The sequence below is a fragment of the Xyrauchen texanus genome, chromosome 17 (genome assembly GCF_025860055.1).
Source record: "Xyrauchen texanus isolate HMW12.3.18 chromosome 17, RBS_HiC_50CHRs, whole genome shotgun sequence".
Classification (NCBI taxonomy): Eukaryota; Metazoa; Chordata; class Actinopteri; order Cypriniformes; family Catostomidae; genus Xyrauchen; species Xyrauchen texanus.
Genome location: NC_068292.1, coordinates 24820071 through 24840779, shown reverse-complemented (window position 1 = coordinate 24840779; position 20709 = coordinate 24820071). Strand labels below are relative to the sequence as shown.

General features: G+C 38.7%; 1 protein-coding gene across 1 annotated transcript; it reads right to left on the bottom strand.

Moving 5' to 3' along the window:
- Window positions 1-673: 673 nt before the first annotated feature.
- On the bottom strand, window positions 674-20596 carry LOC127658311 (uncharacterized). The gene is made up of 3 exons (XM_052147525.1): window positions 20523-20596; window positions 9599-9669; window positions 674-9499 (listed from the first exon to the last, which is right to left on the bottom strand). Exon 3 carries the CDS (start codon window positions 9452-9454, stop codon window positions 1601-1603), a length of 7854 nt encoding a protein of 2617 aa, XP_052003485.1. The 5' UTR covers window positions 9455-9499; window positions 9599-9669; window positions 20523-20596; the 3' UTR covers window positions 674-1600.
- Between the last annotated feature and the right edge of the window lie 113 nt (window positions 20597-20709).

Below are 20709 nucleotides of genomic sequence, written 5' to 3'. Positions count from 1 at the left end.
TTACAAAAAAAATGTTGATTAACTTTATTAGCCTTTGGCTCAAATGTTATATTTTTTAATACAAATTAATAATAAATCCACCAATATTATAATATTGATGTCTGTATAATAAATTACAACACACGTGGAGACTGGGTCTACATTCACTAAGGTTTTGAGTCAAATGTAACCTTACAAAAATGTGTACTTTCATGAAATATAAAACAAAAAGATCAATAATTAACTGAACAAAAATGATCTACAATTGATTTTTTTTTATACATAATTCCTGAAACCAGGAAGTGAGCTTGTGACTCAATTAAAATATTTCAAGATTATTGTATACTGACTGGCCTCGTTATCTGTCACTGTGTAAATAAATAATTACAGACCTGATAATTTCTTTAATGAATATGCCACTAGTTGTAGAAAAAAAAAGCAGTTGGAAAACTGCCATATGGGGAACCTTAATTTGAAGAAACAGGTAACAAATATATTATATATATATTATATATATATATATATATAATAGGTATTTATAATAATGTATTTATCATCTATATATATATATATATATATAGATGATAAATACATTATTATAATACCTAGGCCTATATTAAAGTACAAAATATATTTTTCAGGGATTTCTCATTATGTGCACCTTTATGAAGGAAAAACATTTCCCGGGGGAACAAAATAAGTCATTTCTTTTCACAAAATCAATCAACATTTAAAAAACTTACTTTAATAACTGCAAAGTATTTATTTGCATGAAGAAATGCTCAACATTGCCATATAATACTAAAGTATGACTTCACATAAGGTTTTCATAGCCATATGTATTATTTGAGCACTATTTGTAGGTAGTACTGATAGGCTACAATGTTAACTGTAATTTATACAATGTAATTATGAAAAGCTTGTTTAAAAAAAAAAAAAAACGAATTTTAGCAAAGCCATTTAGACGAGATTCTTATCAATTAAAACATAAATCGGCATACATATAAAATATAAATTTAACTCAGGAGGGCATTCATCTCATAACTAATGTGAAATGACATTGAATGTTTGCAAATGGCTAAGAAAAAAGTAAACATTGCTAATTATTACTACAAAACATTAACATTAATCAGTCAATTCCTCTTAATTCTAAGGATGTTTTAAAGACAAAAGGTAGGTACATGTAAAAATGCCAAACATCACTGTAACAAAGGAATTCTACAGGATTTTCAGCTATACATCCTTGTGAACCATACTGCGGAACATCTTTAAATGTCTCTTAAGCTATTACATTCATACAAATATACCTAAAATTCCAAACATCAACTAGATTGCATCAATGCAGTATACACAATTCAGTCTACGTACTGTACAAAGATACCATTTAATAAGCATTTCACAGAACTGTAGAGGAGAACAGACCGTTTAAACATTTACAAGCTGATTCAGAACTAGGGTAAAATACCAACGTCATTTCAAAGCGGATAAAAGCAATTAAGACACGTAAAAAAAGAACAATGAATTGTATTTACATTTGATCGGTTAACAAATAACGTTCAGAAAACTGAATGAGTTTGAATAAACTGCATTGCAGGAAACAGATTCATCAATAATTTGTCCTTTATTCAGTCACTGGGCTTTGATAGGAAAATTGGGTTGGTGATTGGGACTGGAGAGATTCAGAATCAGCATGACTTTGGTGCTGATGCTCCTCCAAGAGACTTAGAAAAGCAAAGGCTTTGTCACACTCTGTGCATTCATAGACAACTTGTCCTACATGTGTTTCTTGATGCTGTTGCAGCTGTGAAGGCATGGTGAAGGATTTATAGCACATATCACATCGGAAATCTCCATGGGCCTCCCTCAAACTTTTTTCAGCATGTTTCCGTTCATGTTTTGAAAGATCATATGGCGTAAGGTAGGATCTGTTGCATATTGAGCAATGGTGTTGCCTTTTTGTGTCATGTGTTTTACTGTGAGATAAGAGAGCTGGTTCTGTTTTAAAGGATTCTGAGCACACATTACACTTGTAAGGCCGTTCGCTGTGTATCTGCTGGTGCTTTGTGAGGTACTTCTTTTTTTTAAACCCTTTCTTACAAACCAAGCATTTGAAAGGACGAGGATCTTCATGATGCTTTTTATGGTGGTCTGCTAAATTACTATTGGAGGAGAACCGTTTTTGACAGATGGGGCAATTAATGAAGTCTTCTCCAACATCAACCTCTTCCTCTTCCTCATTACTAACTTCAAAGTGAACGAGGGGACGAGAGGCAGATGGCACTGAAGGGTGCTTGTGCGACAATGTCATTTTTCGATTACTACAGTTGTGTTTACGGAAAGCATCACTGCCAAGAAAGCTGTTACCACATTCAGTGCATTCATACTGTGTTGCGGCAGTCAAATGGCATTTTTCATGTTCCTCAAGTTCTTTCTTTGATGGGAAAGTCATATTACAAACACTGCACTTATGAGAATGAACAGATAGGTGATTTGCTAGCTCCATAGCTTGTTCAAAACTGTCAGGACAAATTGGACATTGGTAAATTTTTTCATGTTTTGCATTTTCTGTATGGATCTTCTCGTCACTAGTGGAAACATTTGGGCCAACAGAAGTCTCTTCATTCCCATGACTTCGTAAATGATTGAGATAAAGATGGTGGTGGCTAAAACTCATGCTGCAATGATTACACTGATAAGAACGTGGTCCTGACAACTGATGGCTGAGCTGGTGCTTTTTTAGGTGAGAACCATGTAAAAAATGTTTGTTACATTCTGGACATGAGTATGGTCGCTCTTTTGCTGGATTGCAACCATGTTCTGAAAGCTGCTCTGGATCTGAAAATCTCACTTGACAAATTCCACAACAATACTTGTACTGCTCAACATTACTCGATGAAAGGCTTCTACTGGACACACCTGGAGTAATTTGCTTTGTTTTTGGCCGTTCAGGTGGAATTAGAGGAGGAAGCTCTTCTTCTTGCTCCGTGTGTATATTGCGATGCTCTGCGCGACTTGTTTTGCAGGAAAAGGTTTTATCACAAAGGTCACATGGAAAATTTTCATCACGGTGCATAACCATGTGCTCAGCTAGATCCGATGAGCTTGTGAAGCTCAGGTGACACTTTGTGCAGCGGTGAGGACGTTTTCTGACATGTCTTAGCTTGTGCTTACGCAGGGCAAAGAGTGAGACAAACCCTTTACCACACATTTGACACTGAAACTCAGATTTGTGGCTTCGCTGATGTTGTTGCAGGTTTGCCAACTGAAAGAAGCACTTCCCACATTCCTCACACTCAAAAGGTTTTTCGCCAAGGTGGCATCTTTGATGATCCTCGAGACTTTCTGATGTTAAAAATGTTTTTCCGCAAACATGGCAAGGAAAGTACGGCGCTGAATCGGAGTCATTGTCACTGTCATCTCCATCTTCAAAATCTCCGATGGATTCCTCCTTATATGACTCTTGAATTACAGAAGATTTTTTGGATTCATTATCAATAGGGTTTGTGACAGAACCCGGTCCATGTTTTAGTCTGCAGTGCTTTGCATATGATGATTTTAAAGTATATGTTTTGTCACATGGATGACACCTATATACTTCAGGGACCTCAGGTCCTGCTTTCACACTAGGTTCTTTTGAATTGGGCAGCTGTCGCAAAGGATGAGCCATCCTTTGGTGAATGCTCAGAGATTTAGCAGTCCAATACCTGAACTCGCATGTGTTACAGACAAAGGGGCGATTGGGGTCATGACAAGATCTATGGATGTCAACATCAGAAGGAAATCGAAAACTCTTGAAACATATTGGACAGGTATTTGTTGTTTTTATCTTATGTTGGATGTTAACATGCCTTTGCAATAAACCAGCCTGCCCAAAAACTTTACTGCACACATGGCATCGGTGAACATCAGCTGATCTATGCTCTTGATCCTCACGACCATGTTCCTCCAAATGGCTTATAAGTCTAAGTCCATCTGTAAAACTCTGATCACACTCAGAACACTGATATTTGTGAACAGCTGCATCTCCCTTGTCAGAACAACTTTCTGTCTCTTGATCTTTACATGAGAACTTGGTCTGCAGTACACCGGTTCCTGTTGTGTTGGAACCCTTATTAAACACAAGCACTGTGTCATTTTGATTGCAATCTAATTCACCTGTATTTTCCAGGGTAGAGTCATTACTTTTGATGACTGTGTGACCTCTACATTTTTTCTTGTGTTTTTCCATGCTCTTTTTGCTCCAAAAACCACCATGGCATTTTTTACAGGAAAATGGGTAGACTTCACTATGAATGCGCATGTGTCTACCCAGCCCAGAGGGATTCACAAATCGCATGTGGCACTGAGGGCATTCAAGAGGTTTGTCAGGGCCTCTATATGATTTCTCACGTAAGTTTTCTCTCTCAGGTTTCTGACTGCTGCATGGTTGGTTCTGTCCAGAATCCTCATCAAGTGGCTCTTGCTTTATGATTTGCGAGTGACTTGATACTAATTGCTCTTGTGGTTGAGCAGATCTGTGCTTTGATAAGAAATGCTGTTGGAGCTGTGAGAACAATAAAAAGCGCTCGCTACAGTTTGCACAGGAAAAACCTTTTACCTTGCATGGGCTCTTGGGATTCTTAACCACTTCAGAGGATTCAGATGATTTTGAGCTGATGACACAGGTCTTTTGGTGTACCAACAGTGTATCATGGAGAAACAGGCCACCACACTTATCACAAAGGACTTTTTCTTGTCTTTTGCCCTTTCCACCACATTTAATCAAGTGCCGTTTCAAGTAGTCTTTTCTGATGAAACGCTCTCCACAGCTGGCACAACCATATGGTTTTTCCCCAGTATGAAGACGTAGATGCACCTTCAGCTGTCCGGGCATCTTAAATCGGCGGGGACAATATTCACATTGGTATTTAAATTTATTCATGTAGTGTACCTGTATACGTTGCAGAAGTTTTGATGTTTCTCTGCATGGTTGATTTGGAACATTGTTCTTGGCAGACTGCTCAGTTTCCTTTAAAACCCTCTTACATTTGATCGTGAGGTTGTGTCTCCTCAAAGTCTTTACAGTACTGTAAGTTTTACCACATCGTTTGCAAGGAAAAGGTTTGTCAGTAATGTGCAGCATTGCCATATGACGCTTCAAATCACTCTGGGTGGACAACTGCTTGGAGCAAATTTTGCATTGCAGTGTCTCATTTTCTTGCAGCTCTTTGCTTTGGCAGCCTGTGGCCAAGCTGTCTAGACTCATCTTGACAACTCGCACCTCCAGTCGTCGCTTTCCTCTGCAGCGGGTTTGGTGCAGTTTCAAATGATCATAGCGTGAGAAACAACTTTCACAGGTCTTGCAACGATATGGCTTGACATCTGTATGAGTAAGGATGTGCCGTCTTAGATATCTGGGCCTGGAAAATGATTTGGTGCAAAATTTGCACTTAAATTCCCCACAATTTTCTCCTGAAACTATCTTGATCTCTTTCTGCTTTTTTCCTGCAGTATGCATAGATTTAGTTTTTTCAGTTCCACTCAAACTTTCCAATCCACGTTCCTTGGACATACCATTACAAAAAGCCTCATGCTGCAAGTATTGCTTCTGACCATCATATTTCTGTCCACAATGCATACATGCATATGATTTTTCCTTGGAATGAACAGAAAGATGTCTCAGGAGAAAGCTTTTAGATCTAAAGCATTTAAAACATTGTGGACATTGCTGCTTGAATCTGTCTTTACCATTTGTTCCGGTTTCATTTGATATCTTGCCCTGGCACTGTTTTTCATGAGCAGTTCTGTATTTTGTTTTGCTAAAGTATTTCCCACATTTACTGCAAGCAGTTCTTAATTCTTCATTATTGCATATACTTTCATGTTCTTTAATTTTTCTTTTCGTGTAAAACTTCCCACACTTTGGACAAGGGAAAAGTGTTTTTGCTAAGTGGGCTCTTTCATGGAAATCCAAATTGCTGGGAAAACGAAATGATTGTGGGCAGTGTGAGCATTTATAGGGTTTGTTCTGTACACCTGTGCATTTCTCCTGATGCAATTTAAGGGCCTCTTGTCTGTGGAAGTGCATTCCACACCTCAGACATGGAAAAGGCTTTTCACCAGTGTGAAGGCGGATGTGGCGAATCAGCACAGCACGACTAGAGAAATTACGTTTGCAGAACTGACAATTGGATGTTGAAGGTGCTGGCATATGAGTTAAACAATGCTCGCTAAGTGCCTTTGAATCATCAAAGGCTTTTTGGCAGACAGCACATTTGAACTCCTCTTTGGGAATTTCTTCTACCTTTTGAGTTTTAGCCTGTTCCAGTGAGCGTTTTCTCTCATGAACAACCACATGTCGAAGAAGGAATACAGGAAATCTGAACTGCATTGGGCAATCAGGGCACTTGAGCAAGCCTTTTTTATTTGGATGGGACAGTCTGTGTTTTAACAAATCTCCAATTGATGGCAGAACTTTCCCACAGTCTGAACACTGTATTTTCCGCTTGTGCACATTTTTGTGAGCCATTAAGTGTCCATGTATGGCAAAATTTTTACCACAGTCTAAACAGCGAAATGGTTTGTTTCCTTTATGGTTTTGTACGTGCTTTTTGAATGAGTGAGATGACGTGAAGGCTCTTCCACAGAAGCGACAAGAAAAAGGAAGGCTTACATCCTCATCAGTAGCCTCCTTGTTAGTTGGACTTTGACTGGCAAAGCTAGAGTTTTTCAAGTCAACAGTGTTAGCATGCTTGTATTTGATTTCCTTTTTGTTTTTTGCAAGTAATTTATGCTTTGCTAGATGCCTGTAGAATCCAGATTTGCTAGTATAAACAGATAGACAAAAAGTGCATTTGTAATGCGACTGATTTTGTATTGGCATGGTCAGTGGTAACTCTTTGCCCTCATTGCTGGATTTGATGGTTTCTTTGATCTTATTTCTTCCTTTAAAGTGCCCTTTTGATGTATACATCTTAAGAGTAACACAAGTGTTCCAGATATGTCGCTTGCGGTTACAGGCCAAGGTAAAGACATCTTTACACAAAGGGCATCGATACTTGTTTTCGCCAATCTTTCCTTTGCCTTTTCGTGTGTATTCTTTGAGACACTGTTCACGCAAATGCCGTGTCCGATTGTAGGAGTATTTAAATGCACGTTTACAGATGGGGCATTGGAAGTTTTCTTGAAGTCTGCTCTCTGGAACTGAAGATTTGTCAGGTGGGACAATGTTTTTAGAACACTGATCTCGTTTATGCTTGTTAAGATTCCATGAATATTTGAATGCTCGGTCACAAATCTCACACTTAAACGGCTTCTCATCAGAGTGCGATCTTTGGTGTGATTTCAATTGTGCTCGGAGTCTGAAATTTTTCCCACAAACTTGACAATATATTTGTGCAGGTGACTGGTGTCTATTGCATACATCCACAAGTTTGACATAACAATGACCGAGTCCTGTATTGGAGCGGTCCGTTTCAAACACAAAGTTTGGTATGTCTGGCTTTTTGAGGGTTGATTCTGCATGCTCTGCAGTCTTTATAGAAGGTTCTAGTATCAAGGGCTGGCATTGTGCTTTATGTTTGTGACTTTGACATTTTTGAGCAGTAGGAAAGTATAATCCACAACATTTACATCTATGTTGTGTAACAACTATGTGCCTCAACTCGTGTTCTTTGTAAAAAGGTTGACGAACAAAGGACTTCCTACAGTACCTACATATGAACTTTCCTTTCACCTCAGTTAGCCCTTTGGTGTATGGTAAGGACTTTAACTGATCATTTAGCATGACTTTGCCACAGATATGTTGTCCAGCCAATGTGCCATCAGGGAAATAACATTCGCAAGTGGGACAATACTGAAAGTCATGCAAAGAATGAGTGGAGTGGTAGTGCTCAATGAGCTCATCAGAACTTTGTTTGGACTCTTTGCATTTAAAACAATGGTACTTTTTTGCATCAGATATTCTCTGCTCAGTTGTCTTAAGGATAACAACAGGCTGCAGTTTTCTCATTTGTGTCTTGAAAGATGACAAAGGAACTCTTCTTTCATTGATGCCATTTTCAGCAAAGAAACTTTGCTGTCCAAGACTTAAGGAGGTTGTGGGTGTTTGGCAAGCGCTGAGTACTGGTGGATCTTTTGGTCCATTGATTTCCTCATCAATCTGAACACTGTTGTTAGATTCAACAGCAATTTTTAAAAGAACTGGTGGTTCAATGTGATTAAATGGATCTCTCTCAGGGATTTGTGTCATATTCTCACCAACTGACAAATCTGTCTCATCGACTTGGTTTACTTGTGCATACTCCAAGTGTTGAATATCCTCAATTTTTTGCTCTGAACTTTTAAAACCAAAACATGACTCAAGGAATCCAAAACTACTCCGCTCAACCACTTGTACATCATTGGATGTAAAGCTTTTCTGTCCACCTATCTGAAGTGACTTTCCATGGCCAGATGTCTTCTCAAACTCAGTTTTTGAGGATGTGTTTTCAGGATCTGCTTGCTTTCTTTCCATTTTGCATCCACTTAATGAATCTATGGTTGAGCAATTGTTTTCATCTCCTTTTGAATTGGATGGGGTCTTTATTGCATTACTCAAGTGGGAACAAGTGGAACCATCCTGAGGAGTACCAAGTTCTTTGCAAAGCACCATGGTTTCATCCACAGAACATCCCAAATCATGAGCAAGAATGTCTCTCTCCCCAATTTGCTCTTCCTTTGACAAAGGGACTACACTATTGAAATCATCCATGGTTTGAACTTCTACACACTGATCCTCAAAATTTGTGAGACATGCCCCCTCTCTCCAACCCTCACTCTTACGGTTGACATTTTCTACTATGCTTTCATATGTGGTTATTGGATGTCCACTTCCACCAGTGTCTTGCTGTTGATTTGTTTCATTGATATTTTCTTCCCCAGTATTATAGCATACATCAGAATAGTGCACTGTATTGTCTGAATTTTCTCCTTCCTCCAAAGACTGACCAGGCTGGTGGCCACCCAGGTTAACTTCAATGGAAGAACTCAAATTGCAATCAAGATTTGCTTCCATTTCAGAGCAACTGCTAATATCTGAATAATCCACAAGATTGGCATCTGTCAAAGGTGGTATTGATACTTCCCTGTCAGAATGTGCCTCTAATGTAGACTCTACCTCTCCTGAGTTAGACCAGTGACATGGTGTCATGTAACCATTACATTCTTCTTTATCCCTTGACATTACTTGTTTATTGTTAGCTGAATTAATTTCCCCATGCAAAGATGATTCACAGCAAACATTCTGGGGAGAACCAGACTCTGTGTTCAATTCATTCAGGTCATATCCGGCAATGTCTTTCAAATCCATTATGCCTGAAAGGTTCTCCTTCTCAATTAATTGTTCTATTTTTTGAGCAAAGCTCTCCTCTGATTCCATTACAGTTCCTATAGAGGTTTCTGGGCTCTGGTTAGATGGAATCTGGGCTTGCTGGAGTGCATTCCATCCTTGCGCCATACTGGTGTCCTCCTAGAGGTCCAATATAGTTTTCTTTATAAAACTCTGAAAAACAATTTTCCATGCAATTAGCAAAAAATTATTTCCATTTGTAGATAAACTTTTATGAATGAATGAGAAAAAAAAAAGAAAAAGAAAACTCACCCCACTATCCGCTACATATCAGTGGGAACAATTTAGCTGATTTGCCCAGAGAGCTGCATAAGGACCGAAATCTGCACATAAAAGCATATATAATCATTATTCTACATATATGATTGCTATCTGTTTGAACTAGTATAGCATGCACAAAAGACAATTACATCAATATTCACAATATTCTCAAATCAAATATGGCCAACCCTCCAGAGACACGTTGAAGAAAGAATCGCTATTGATATTAAGCTAACAGAGAAGGGGGCATTTTCACTTATCATCGCTGTCTGAATAAAAGCATGCATCTTAATTTTTTTTTTTTATAATTTTCTCAAGAGCATTAAAAACTCCCTCATAAACAATCTCACCTTTAGCACCATAAATACAATTCTGTTATTACACATCTGTAAGTGAACTGTTCGATATTTTAACTGGACTTAAAAAATATTGAAGTTATGGTAATTGATTTTCTAGGTGACAAAATTGACAAATAAATGGCATTTCACACCTGATGAGTCATACTGCTCCTATTGGTGGTATGTTACTGATTGTATAATTGGTTGATTTGGACATTGTCGATTGGCTGATTAGCCAATTATGGACACCTGATAGCACCTAGAGGTCATCTATAAAATCAAATGAGAACAGAGTTGACACACTGAGGAAGGCTTTTGCCTGAAACTTGTTTTAATTCCCCTGATGTACATAAATAAATAAGTGTGTGCAGACCTTCCTTTATTTTTATGTATAACTTCATGCAAGATTGTATGGCTGCTTGATTACAGCAAAAATCGGAATCACGATTATTTAATATGATTACTCATTACAACCCCTGGAGTCGCGAGTTCGAATCCAGGGTGTGCTGAATGACTCCAGCCAGGTCTCCCAAGCAAGCAAATTGGCCCGGTTGCTAGGGAGGGTAGAGTCACATGGGGTAACCTCCTCGTGGTCGCAATTAGTGGTTCTTGCTCTCAATGGGACGCGTGTCAAGTTGTGCATGGACTGCGGAGAATAGTATGAGCCTCCACATGAGGTGTCAGGCACAGTGATAAGATTGACTGTCTCGGAAGTGGAGGCAACTGAGACTTGTCCTCCACCACCCGGAATTAGGCGAGTCACCGCGCCACCACGAGTACACCTAATAAGTAGTGGGAATTGAGCATGCCAAATTGGGGAGAAAAGGGGAGAGATATACACACATATATATATATATATACACACACACACACCTAAAGGATTATTAGGAACACCATACTAATACTGTGTTTGACCCCCTTTCGCCTTCAGAACTGCCTTAATTCTACGTGGCATTGATTCAACAAGGTGCTGAAAGCATTCTTTAGAAATGTTGGCCCATATTGATAGGATAGCATCTTGCAGTTGATGGAGATTTGTGGGATGCACATCCAGGGCACGAAGCTCCGTTCCACCACATCCCAAATATGCTCTATTGGGTTGAGATCTGGTGACTGTGGGGGCCATTTTAGTACAGTGAACTCATTGTCATGTTCAAGAAACCAATTTGAAATGATTCGAGCTTTGTGACATGGTGCATTATCCTGCTGGAAGTAGCCATCAGAGGATGGGTACATGGTGGCCATAAAGGGATGGACATGGTCAGAAACAATGCTCAGGTAGGCCGTGGCATTTGCACAATGCCCAATTGGCACTAAGGGGCCTAAAGTGTGCCAAGAAAACATCCCCCACACCATTAAACCACCACCACCAGCCTGCACAGTGGTAACAAGGCATGATGGATCCATGTTATCATTCTGTTTATGCCAAATTCTGACTCTACCATCTGAATGTCTCAACAGAAATCGAGACTCATCAGACCAGGCAACATTTTTCCAGTCTTCAACTGTCCAATTTTGGTCAGCTCTTGCAAATTGTAGCCTCTTTTTCCTATTTGTAGTGGAGATGAGTGGTACCCGGTGGGGTCTTCTGCTGTTGTAGCCCATCAAGGTTGTGCGTGTTGTGGCTTCACAAATGCTTTGCTGCTTACCTCGGTTGTAACGAGTGGTTATTTCAGGCAAAGTTGCTCTTCTATCAGCTTGAATCAGTCGGCCCATTCTACTCTGACCTCTAGCATCAACAAGGCATTTTCGCCCACAGGACTGCCGCATACTGGATGTTTTTCCCTTTTCACACCATTCTTTGTAAACCCTAGAAATGGTTGTGCGTGAAAATCCCAGTAACTGAGCAGATTGTGAAATACTCAGACCGGCCCGTCTGGCACCAACAACCATGCCACGCTCAAAATTGCTTAAATCACCTTTCTTTCCCATTCTGACATTCAGTTTTGAGTTCAAGAGATTGTCTTGACCAGGACCACACCCCTAAATGCATTGAAGCAACTGCCATGTGATTGGTTGATTAGATAATTGCATTAATGAGAAATTGAACAGGTGTTCCTAATAATCCTTTAGGTGAGTGTATATATATATATATATATATATATATAAAATAGATGACTACTCATTGACTGGAAACATTACGCATTTATTGATCTTTTGAAAAAAAAAAAAAAGGGTCTTTTTAACAGTGGATTTACTTGAACTTTATAATTCAACTGAAAAACAAAAAAATAAATAAAATATATACCGTAATTTCCGGACTATAAGCCGCAACTTTTTCCCACGATTTGAACCTCGCGGCTTATACAATTACGCGGCTAATATATGGATTTTTTCCGCTTTCAAATTTTATAAAAAAATTTTAAAAAAAAAACATTCTATAACGTGCTCAGTTTTTTGCCGGCGTGAAGCTTTCATTAGACCAATGAAATTGCCGAACGGGTTAAGGTCAAAACAACTTTTTTTGTTTACTGCTTAGATTAAATCGAACGTGCTCAAACTTCCCATCATTCTGATTATGGTAGTAATTTTGTCACCCTCACCATGGCAAAGACATGGAAAAACGGATGTGCTTTCAAGTTGAAGGTGATTGATCTGGCTGTTGGAAAAGGAAACAGAGCTGCAGCACGGGAGCTTGGTCTTAATGAGTCGATGATAAGACGCTGGAAACAGCAGCGTGAGGAATTGACTCAGTGCAAAAAGACAACTAAATCTGAGGCTATTCAACTCCGACACCGAAGGAGATGACTTCAGTGGTTTCAGTGCACAGGACGAGGAAGATAGTGACCAATGACTTTCTTGGTAGGCTACGGTTTACTGCTAATTTTTTATTTTTTGTTACCAGCCGTGTGTGGCAGCGGGGGTGTGGTCAAGCGCCCGTCCGGGAGAGAAAAGCTGTAAGGGCGCTTACACCTGCGCTAAATTATGTCTAACACCGGTGTCTAATTTCAAGTGCCCTGCTTCACGTGTTCTTCTTGGGAAAACTGTCACACGGGCACCAGTGTGACAGTTTTCAGCAGGGCACTTGACGTTCCAGGTAAGGCTTTTAATGGCCACAGCAATGTTTACAATCAATTTTATAAAGTTTCTCAATTCTTCTATGCACCAACACTAGACTGACGTGTGTCACTCTCTCAGCTCTGTAGCTGCTGCCTTTTTATGCCGCTCTCCCATGCTTACTGAAATTAGACACCGGTGTTAAGACATAATTTAGCTCAGGTGTAAGCGCCCCCGCTGCCACACCGTGTTTCGTTAAAGCTTGAGTAAAGTTCATTTGTTTCAATGTACCGGTAGGCACCTGCGGCTTATAGACAGGTGCGGCTTATTTATGTTTAAAAGAAATTACGGTACATATTTCAATGATATAAAAATAATACAAATAAATTGGATAAAAAAAATAAACAAGATCAACTATGTTGTAGTGCACTTTAGGGCTGGGCGATATGTAAAGAATATTTTATTATATCAACCATATGTAGGTGAATTTCTTTATTGATTGCTTGATAAACCATATTTATTGAAACACGAAAAACACAGACATTTTGAAATTAAAATTGCACTTTAAACAAAATGAAAAGTAATTAAAATAACAAAGTGAAAGACAACGTATTTTGGTAATAATGCTGCATAATGAAATAAAATAATTTTATTTCAAGGTGAATGTGTCTATTTTATGATTTAAATCACTTTCGTCTCGTCTCGGCACACACACACACACACACACACACACACACACACACACACACACACACACAGCAGAGTTGCGTTCACAATGCATGCTAACAGCGTGGAAAAAAACCCCCCTAAATTCTCAGTACCTCTCGAGATGAATACATAGAATTTGCAGCATTCTCATAGATCACATTAATCTAGCAAATGGTTTGAGCAAAACATATGCTTGTTTCAAAATACAGGCTCGCTCTCCATGACCCAAAACAAACAGCGAATCAGACACAAGCACTGACAGCTTTTCTTTTGTCTGTTCTTAAAAATATAATAGTGTTTCTTCAAGCACATGTCTTTGTGATTAACAAAATTTCTTGTCGCCCGCCTGTTGCGAGTTGATCAGCAAAATTACTCGTGCATGAAATACATTTTGAAGAGAAGCTTGCAAACTGGATTCAGCCTAGTCACATTTGACTGGGCTACTGTTTAATATATTTACTGACTTCCCAGATCCATAGTTTTAACATTACTTGATATTGTCGATCATTGTTGATCAATTAAGTTTCGCAATCGGCATCGGTTTCTTTTCAAACTATTAGCTTCTGCTGAAATAAAGACTTAGTGTTTAACCAGGCTGCACAGTAAGATATTATTAAATAAATTACTATTGAATAATAATACATTAATATAGCAATATTGATTGTTATTATACAATTATATATTTTCTTAATTTCATAGCATCATTATTACTGCAATAATATAATACTCAAATTGACTGGGTTACACAAAATTATGATGATGTATGTTTCTCTTCCTCTTTTTCATAGTTTTTATTTATTATTTACTTTGGTTTTAGAAGACTCAAAAAAGAACACCCTTTTTAGAACAGTATTTCTGGTCAGCAGTAAAGCATGGGAAAAACATGGTTTAATTTTGGTAGAAAAAACAAACACTTTTTTGTTGCATGTTTATCAAAATCGCAGTCCAATCACAATTGCAATATAAATAAATAGACAATTAGATTTTTTTTGTCCAAATTGTTCAGCCCTATCGGGTTCCTTGTAAGAGTCCAATCGCCCAGCCCTAATGCACTTCCACAACCAACGTAAAACTACTAAACATTTAATATATAAAAATGACCAAAGGCCAGAGGTCCACTGGATTTTTAACACAATACAAAACGAGAGCATTATTGCAAAATGGAATGCAGCACAATAACCGTTTTATCTCGACTATAGTTTTCATAATCTTTGGAAGCCAAAAATAAATCGCCCAGCCCTAGATTGTACGTTTTCTCTTCATTTTAAAATAGTATTTTATGCAACATTTCATTCTTACAGATGTACAAATTTTATTCACATTCCACATTTTTATGTAATTGCATTTTTAATAATGGTACAAACGGTTGTCACCATTTTTTAACAAAATATTCACAAGAGATGCAACAGAATTGCACATACAGTATAACAATTATTTAATTATAAAATAATTTACTATACCAAAACTACTATGGAGAAAAAAAAAAAAAAAAAAAAAAAGCCCATTTGTTTAATTCTTGAATTTTAAGTGCTTAAGTACAAACATTTCACAAAGTATGTCTGTCCCTTTTAAAAATGATAATTTACACATTACAATTACTACATTATTAAAATCTTGTTACATGTTTGTTTATATGCACTTGTATGATTTACAATGATATGTAGAACAAGCACTAAATTGGTAAAGTCTCTTTAAAATAAAAGTTTTTACGCAAGCATCCACAAGAAAATGTTTATTGTTGAATGGGTGCAGTGCACATTAATGAGATAGAGAAGTTGCACAGTTGTTTTTACCTCATCCATGCATGTAATTTTAATAAATTTTTATTTTGATCAACAACTGATTGTAAATAAATGTAGTAGTAGTAGTAGTCCTTTATTGTCACATAGTAAACCAGTGAAATTGGCCATCGACCTGTCCATACAAACATACATATGACAAGGGGATAGACAGGACAGGAAGACAGGGAATTAGAAGAAATACAGCATGACATGAGGAGAGGAGAGGAGAAAAAAAAGGCAGCCCCCAGACTATGCTCCTTAAGAAGTACAGTGTGGGAACAGGGAAAAAACACTTCAGCAACATTAGCACATAATCAGTACACTCTACAACATGAACAAGACTTGCAACAGGGGAGGGATTGGGGGTCGAGGTGGCCCAGCACAGGCAAGCAGCCATCCGGACCTGCAGCCATGTTCGGCGCTGGTCACAGACCCGCCTGTCAGACTGGGGGTACAAAGCTGCAAGGCGAGGGATAGGGTATCGGGCGGATGATTGCATATCTGTATATATGTGTAAGAGTTCATGTGTGTGTAGGCCTGGAGAGTCGCTATGCCAGCATCTAATCTAGGTGCCTCAGTCCGCAGGGTTGTCATAGCGATACACAGCAAGTTGCCATGGAGACAACCTTGATCAGGTCCCAGACATAGTCAACAATCACCAGGTGTTTGGGGAGTCGGGGAAGGAACGCGAGAGTGGCTCACTGCAGTGCTCTTCCGGGGGAGTTGTTGTTCCAACAGCGGCCTTGGCCAAGGCCAGTGCTGGTTGAGGGTGGCCGAAACAGATAAGATTGGGATTGTTTGGTCTTAAGGAGAGTAGCCGCATTCAATTTACACGGCTATTCTCCTGGTCCATTTTGGTCTCTGAAACGATCCATTTGCCTTTGCAAAGCTGTGAGCTTCTCCATGATGTTATCCGTATTTTGGTTCATAGACCCAGTCTGAGTGCAGACAGCTCTGCCCACTGTTTCAATCATGACGGGCAGCCTTGTGAGGCTTTGGACAGCTGTCACCGTCTTCTTAACTCCTCGATAACCAGGGCAATGCCTAATCCAATCAGCAGAAGACCTGTTATCATGGTACCGAATAGGTAGATATCTTCAACGTCCTCCACGGAAAGAGCCGCCAGACACACGACCCGCCACCTCTCCCACGTGTCCATCGTGTAGCCAGCTGCGAACGTTCCGTCAGGGCAGACAGGTTCCCCCGAACCCAAGCTTCTCGTCGAGAAGATGGTGTCAATTGCGTTGAGAGACCAGTTGATCAAATCCATGATGACTTAGTTTGAAGAGCAGTGCTGAGAGAGTCTCTCAAGTACAAGACAGTAGACTAGATATGACGAGAGGAGCAAAGCAGGGAAGATAAGGGTAGGGAGAGGGTGAGAAAATGCGACCGCCTTCGTTGAGAGCCAAGAGAGATGTATGTTAAGAGATATGAAATGAAACAGGAGTGCCTTGAACTTGTCTTTGGACACACAATCCACAAAACGAAGCAAAAAGGACATTTTTACTAGTACAATAAATTTTTAAAAGCAGGTTATGCAAGTTATTAAATTAAAATCTTTTAACAAACGTCCAACAGGCACTGTTGTAAAAAATAGTCAGTGGAATAGTTTAAGCAAAATCTTGAGCAGAAATGTCAGTGACATTTCATGGCTCAACTGAAGCAATGGTGACAGCGAGAGCCACAACATCTATGGACCAACAGAAGCCAAATAAGGTTAATTTCCTTCAGAATGCACTTTTACAAGCATGTAAAGACAAGGCTGAATCTGGCTTCTAAATCACCAACTTCTTATTCAGAAAAAGTATATTGGTGCTTAAGTTGTTCTTCACCACTACACAACTCAATCTCTGGTGAGTAAAATCTGAATATGCACTAGACAATGCCTAACAACTGACATATTTTAGTCACAAAGCGCAAAATTAAGTGCAAATGTATATTTATGTAAAACTTCAGTCTTAATTAAATCCAGAATGCTTCCCTGATGGATATCACACAAATGGGCCTGTTTCCACCTGGTATTAAAATGCACTTTCAGTGATCCAATCATATGCGATCAGCCGAGACAATCTCCTGTGACCACTTATGTTTGAATTTCGAGGGGAGAGTCTCTAATTTCATGACGGCATACTGTACATCAATCATTGTGTTACTGCATGAAAATAAACTGCAAAAAGGCATAGCATAAATAAATAAAAAAAAAAAGTTTCCTGGATTCAGCTGAATTCTCAGTTATTTTAGTATTGTGTATGCTTGTCATTTTGTCTCTACATGTTGATATCAGACGCACTTTATTTCTGTAAAGTTCTCGTGCTTAAATATTTTATGCATGTCACGTCCATAATGCTGAAATTACCCAGATCCTGTTGTAAAAATTCACTATTTACTGTCAACCATGACTTATTTATTCTTAAGAGTGAAAGTGTCCAACAACGGTGTGATTACGGAGATTAAAAGGTGCTGTAAGTGACTTTGGAGTGTAGGGTTTTGGAAAGTCTGGTAGAAGTTCCAGAACAGCTAAAGACTTGTGCGACTGTCGACTGACAGTTGATTTTGCCGATACTGATAACTAAGATGGGAAAGCAGGCAGATAGCGGATAAAGTTTTTAAAATCTATAATATGAAAACTTTCCACTAAAATGTAAAATAGTACTGAACTTTAGGATCACTTTCCATGGCAATACTTCAATGAATTTCACCCACACTGCTACCTTCTTTAAAGCCTTCGCCATCAAATAAGTTTGTTGTTTAGCAATAACACTGACTAGTCAAATAGCTACCGTTTGCTTCATCACTATGGTCCATTTGATTTTACAGATACCGATAACAAAGTTGGGCAGTACCTGCTGATAACGGATTATCAACTGATAGTTTTTAAAATTGAAACAATGAAAAAATAACAGTAAAATAGTGCTGGAATTTATTAAAAAAAGTACTGACTGAACCATGAAAATGTATTGTACTTTTTTGAACAAAATAAATATCTAAAACACACACATATATGTATGTGTGTAAAGCATTTGTGAAGCCACAACACGCACAACCTTGAGGCGGATGGGCTACAACAGCAGAAGACCCCACCGGGTACCACTCATCTCCACTAAAAATAGGAAAAAGAGGCTACAATTTGCAAGAGCTCACCAAAATTGGACAGTTGAAGACTGGAAAAATGTTGCCTGGTCTGATGAGTCTCGATTTCTGTTGAGACATTCAGATGGTAGAGTCAGAATTTGGCGTAGACAGAATGATAACATGGATCCATCATGGCTTGTTACCACTGTGCAGGCTGGTGGTGTTGGTGGTGGTGTAATGGTGTGGGGGATGTTTTCTTGGCACACTTTAGGCCCCTTAGTGCCAATTGGGCATCGTTTAAATGCCACGGCCTACCTGAGCATTGTTTCTGACCATGTCCATCCCTTTATGGCCACCATGTACCCATCCTCTGATGGCTACTTCCAGCAGGATAATGCACCATGTCACAAAGCTTGAATCATTTCAAATTGGTTTCTTGAACATGACAATGAGTTCACTGTACTAAAATGGCCCCCACAGTCACCAGATCTCAACCCAATGGAGCATCTTTGGGATGTGGTGGAACGGGAGCTTCGTGCCCTGGATGTGCATCCCACAAATCTCCATCAACTGCAAGATGCTATCCTATCAATATGGGCCAACATTTCTAAAGAATGCTTTCAGCACCTTGTTGAATCAATGCCACGTAGAATTAAGGCAGTTCTGAAGGCAAAAGGGGTCAAACACAGTATTAGTATGGTGTTCCTAATAATCCTTTAGGTGAGTGTGTGTATATATATATATATATATATATATATATATATATATACACACACACACACACACACACATACCACACATTTTCATTCGTGTAGTTTACTTAGTCCACAAGAGGGTGAAATAAATACATAAACCCTTCAGCACTGTCATATTATTGCATAGAAAATTCCTATCCTGGCTGTTAAAAAAAAGAAGAAAAACAAAAGCATTTCATTTTCAACTAATGTGCATAAAATAAACAAAAAGTTTTATTCATTCTATATTCTCAAATGTTAAGTTAAAAGTAAAATGAGTGGGGAAAACGCTTCAATAAACAGTTCACATGGTGTTATACTTGCACTGATTCCAACTAATCCAGACACACGCTTCATTATAACAGCAAAATACCACCTTGTTTTTTTATTTAGTACAGTTGTATGTAGAGTACCAATATTCACAGTGGTATTCGACTGAACTCTGAAGCGACTCTGAGACCAGGCCAGGGGCTGTTCAAACAGATGGAACATAACAGTCTGAAAACGAATGCAAGGATCTCGAGACACATTTCCAAGTTGAACATCTTTCCTGACAAAGCATTTAAACAATTCATGCTTAATCGGAGAAACGCTTATAAGAGAGCAAGACTCAATGGCCAAAGACCTCCGCCAACTGTAACAGGCTGTTCACACTAAACACTTTAGCAGCTATTCAATCTTTTTTCTATGTAAACGTGCACTAGACTAACATATTTGTTTCCCTTTGTTTTTGTTTATTCAGCGTCTCGTACAGGAACTTTTTTTTAGATGCGTCTAATTATAAAGAACTTTAAAAGCAAATAGAGACACCTGATTCTGTTAACTATTTGTTGTGCTGTATCTAGCCTTTTTTAGCACAAAAATGTGATTGAACTGAAATCATCGTATTACAGTGAGGATAACATTTATTTTTTTAATTGAATCAGATGCGTTTGATTTGTTTATAAGTTTCTCTCAGCTGCATGAAGATATTAATTTGCCTTCTCACATCACTAGGTTTAAGTATGCAAATTAGCTGGCTAATGAATGCATAAATGTTACCAGCTTGATATAAACTAATGCAAGTAGATGGTAATAGATGGTAACAATCATGACATTTAAACAGAGTAGGACTTGTGTGTATTCGTCACATTGTTCCAACCACTTGGGGTTAGCTTTAATGTTAGCGTCCTCTCAGCCTTGTCGGCAAAATTTCTGCGGTTCACTACTAATGCAGCATCTAGTCAACAAATGAATTACTTTATAATGATGAGACATTGTGTACTGTAGTGTACTGTATACATACCTTTTCATTGTTGATGTTTTTTAATCCGCATCTTAAGTGTTCCGCTCCATGCAGAATGTAATCTCATGTGTCAAAACAAACTCCACAAGGCATCAGTTAAGTCATTTTTAATTTTGCCTCTATACAGCATGACAGCGGCCTCTAATGACAGTGGATCCTTCCCAGCAGCTCCAGCACCGGACACATC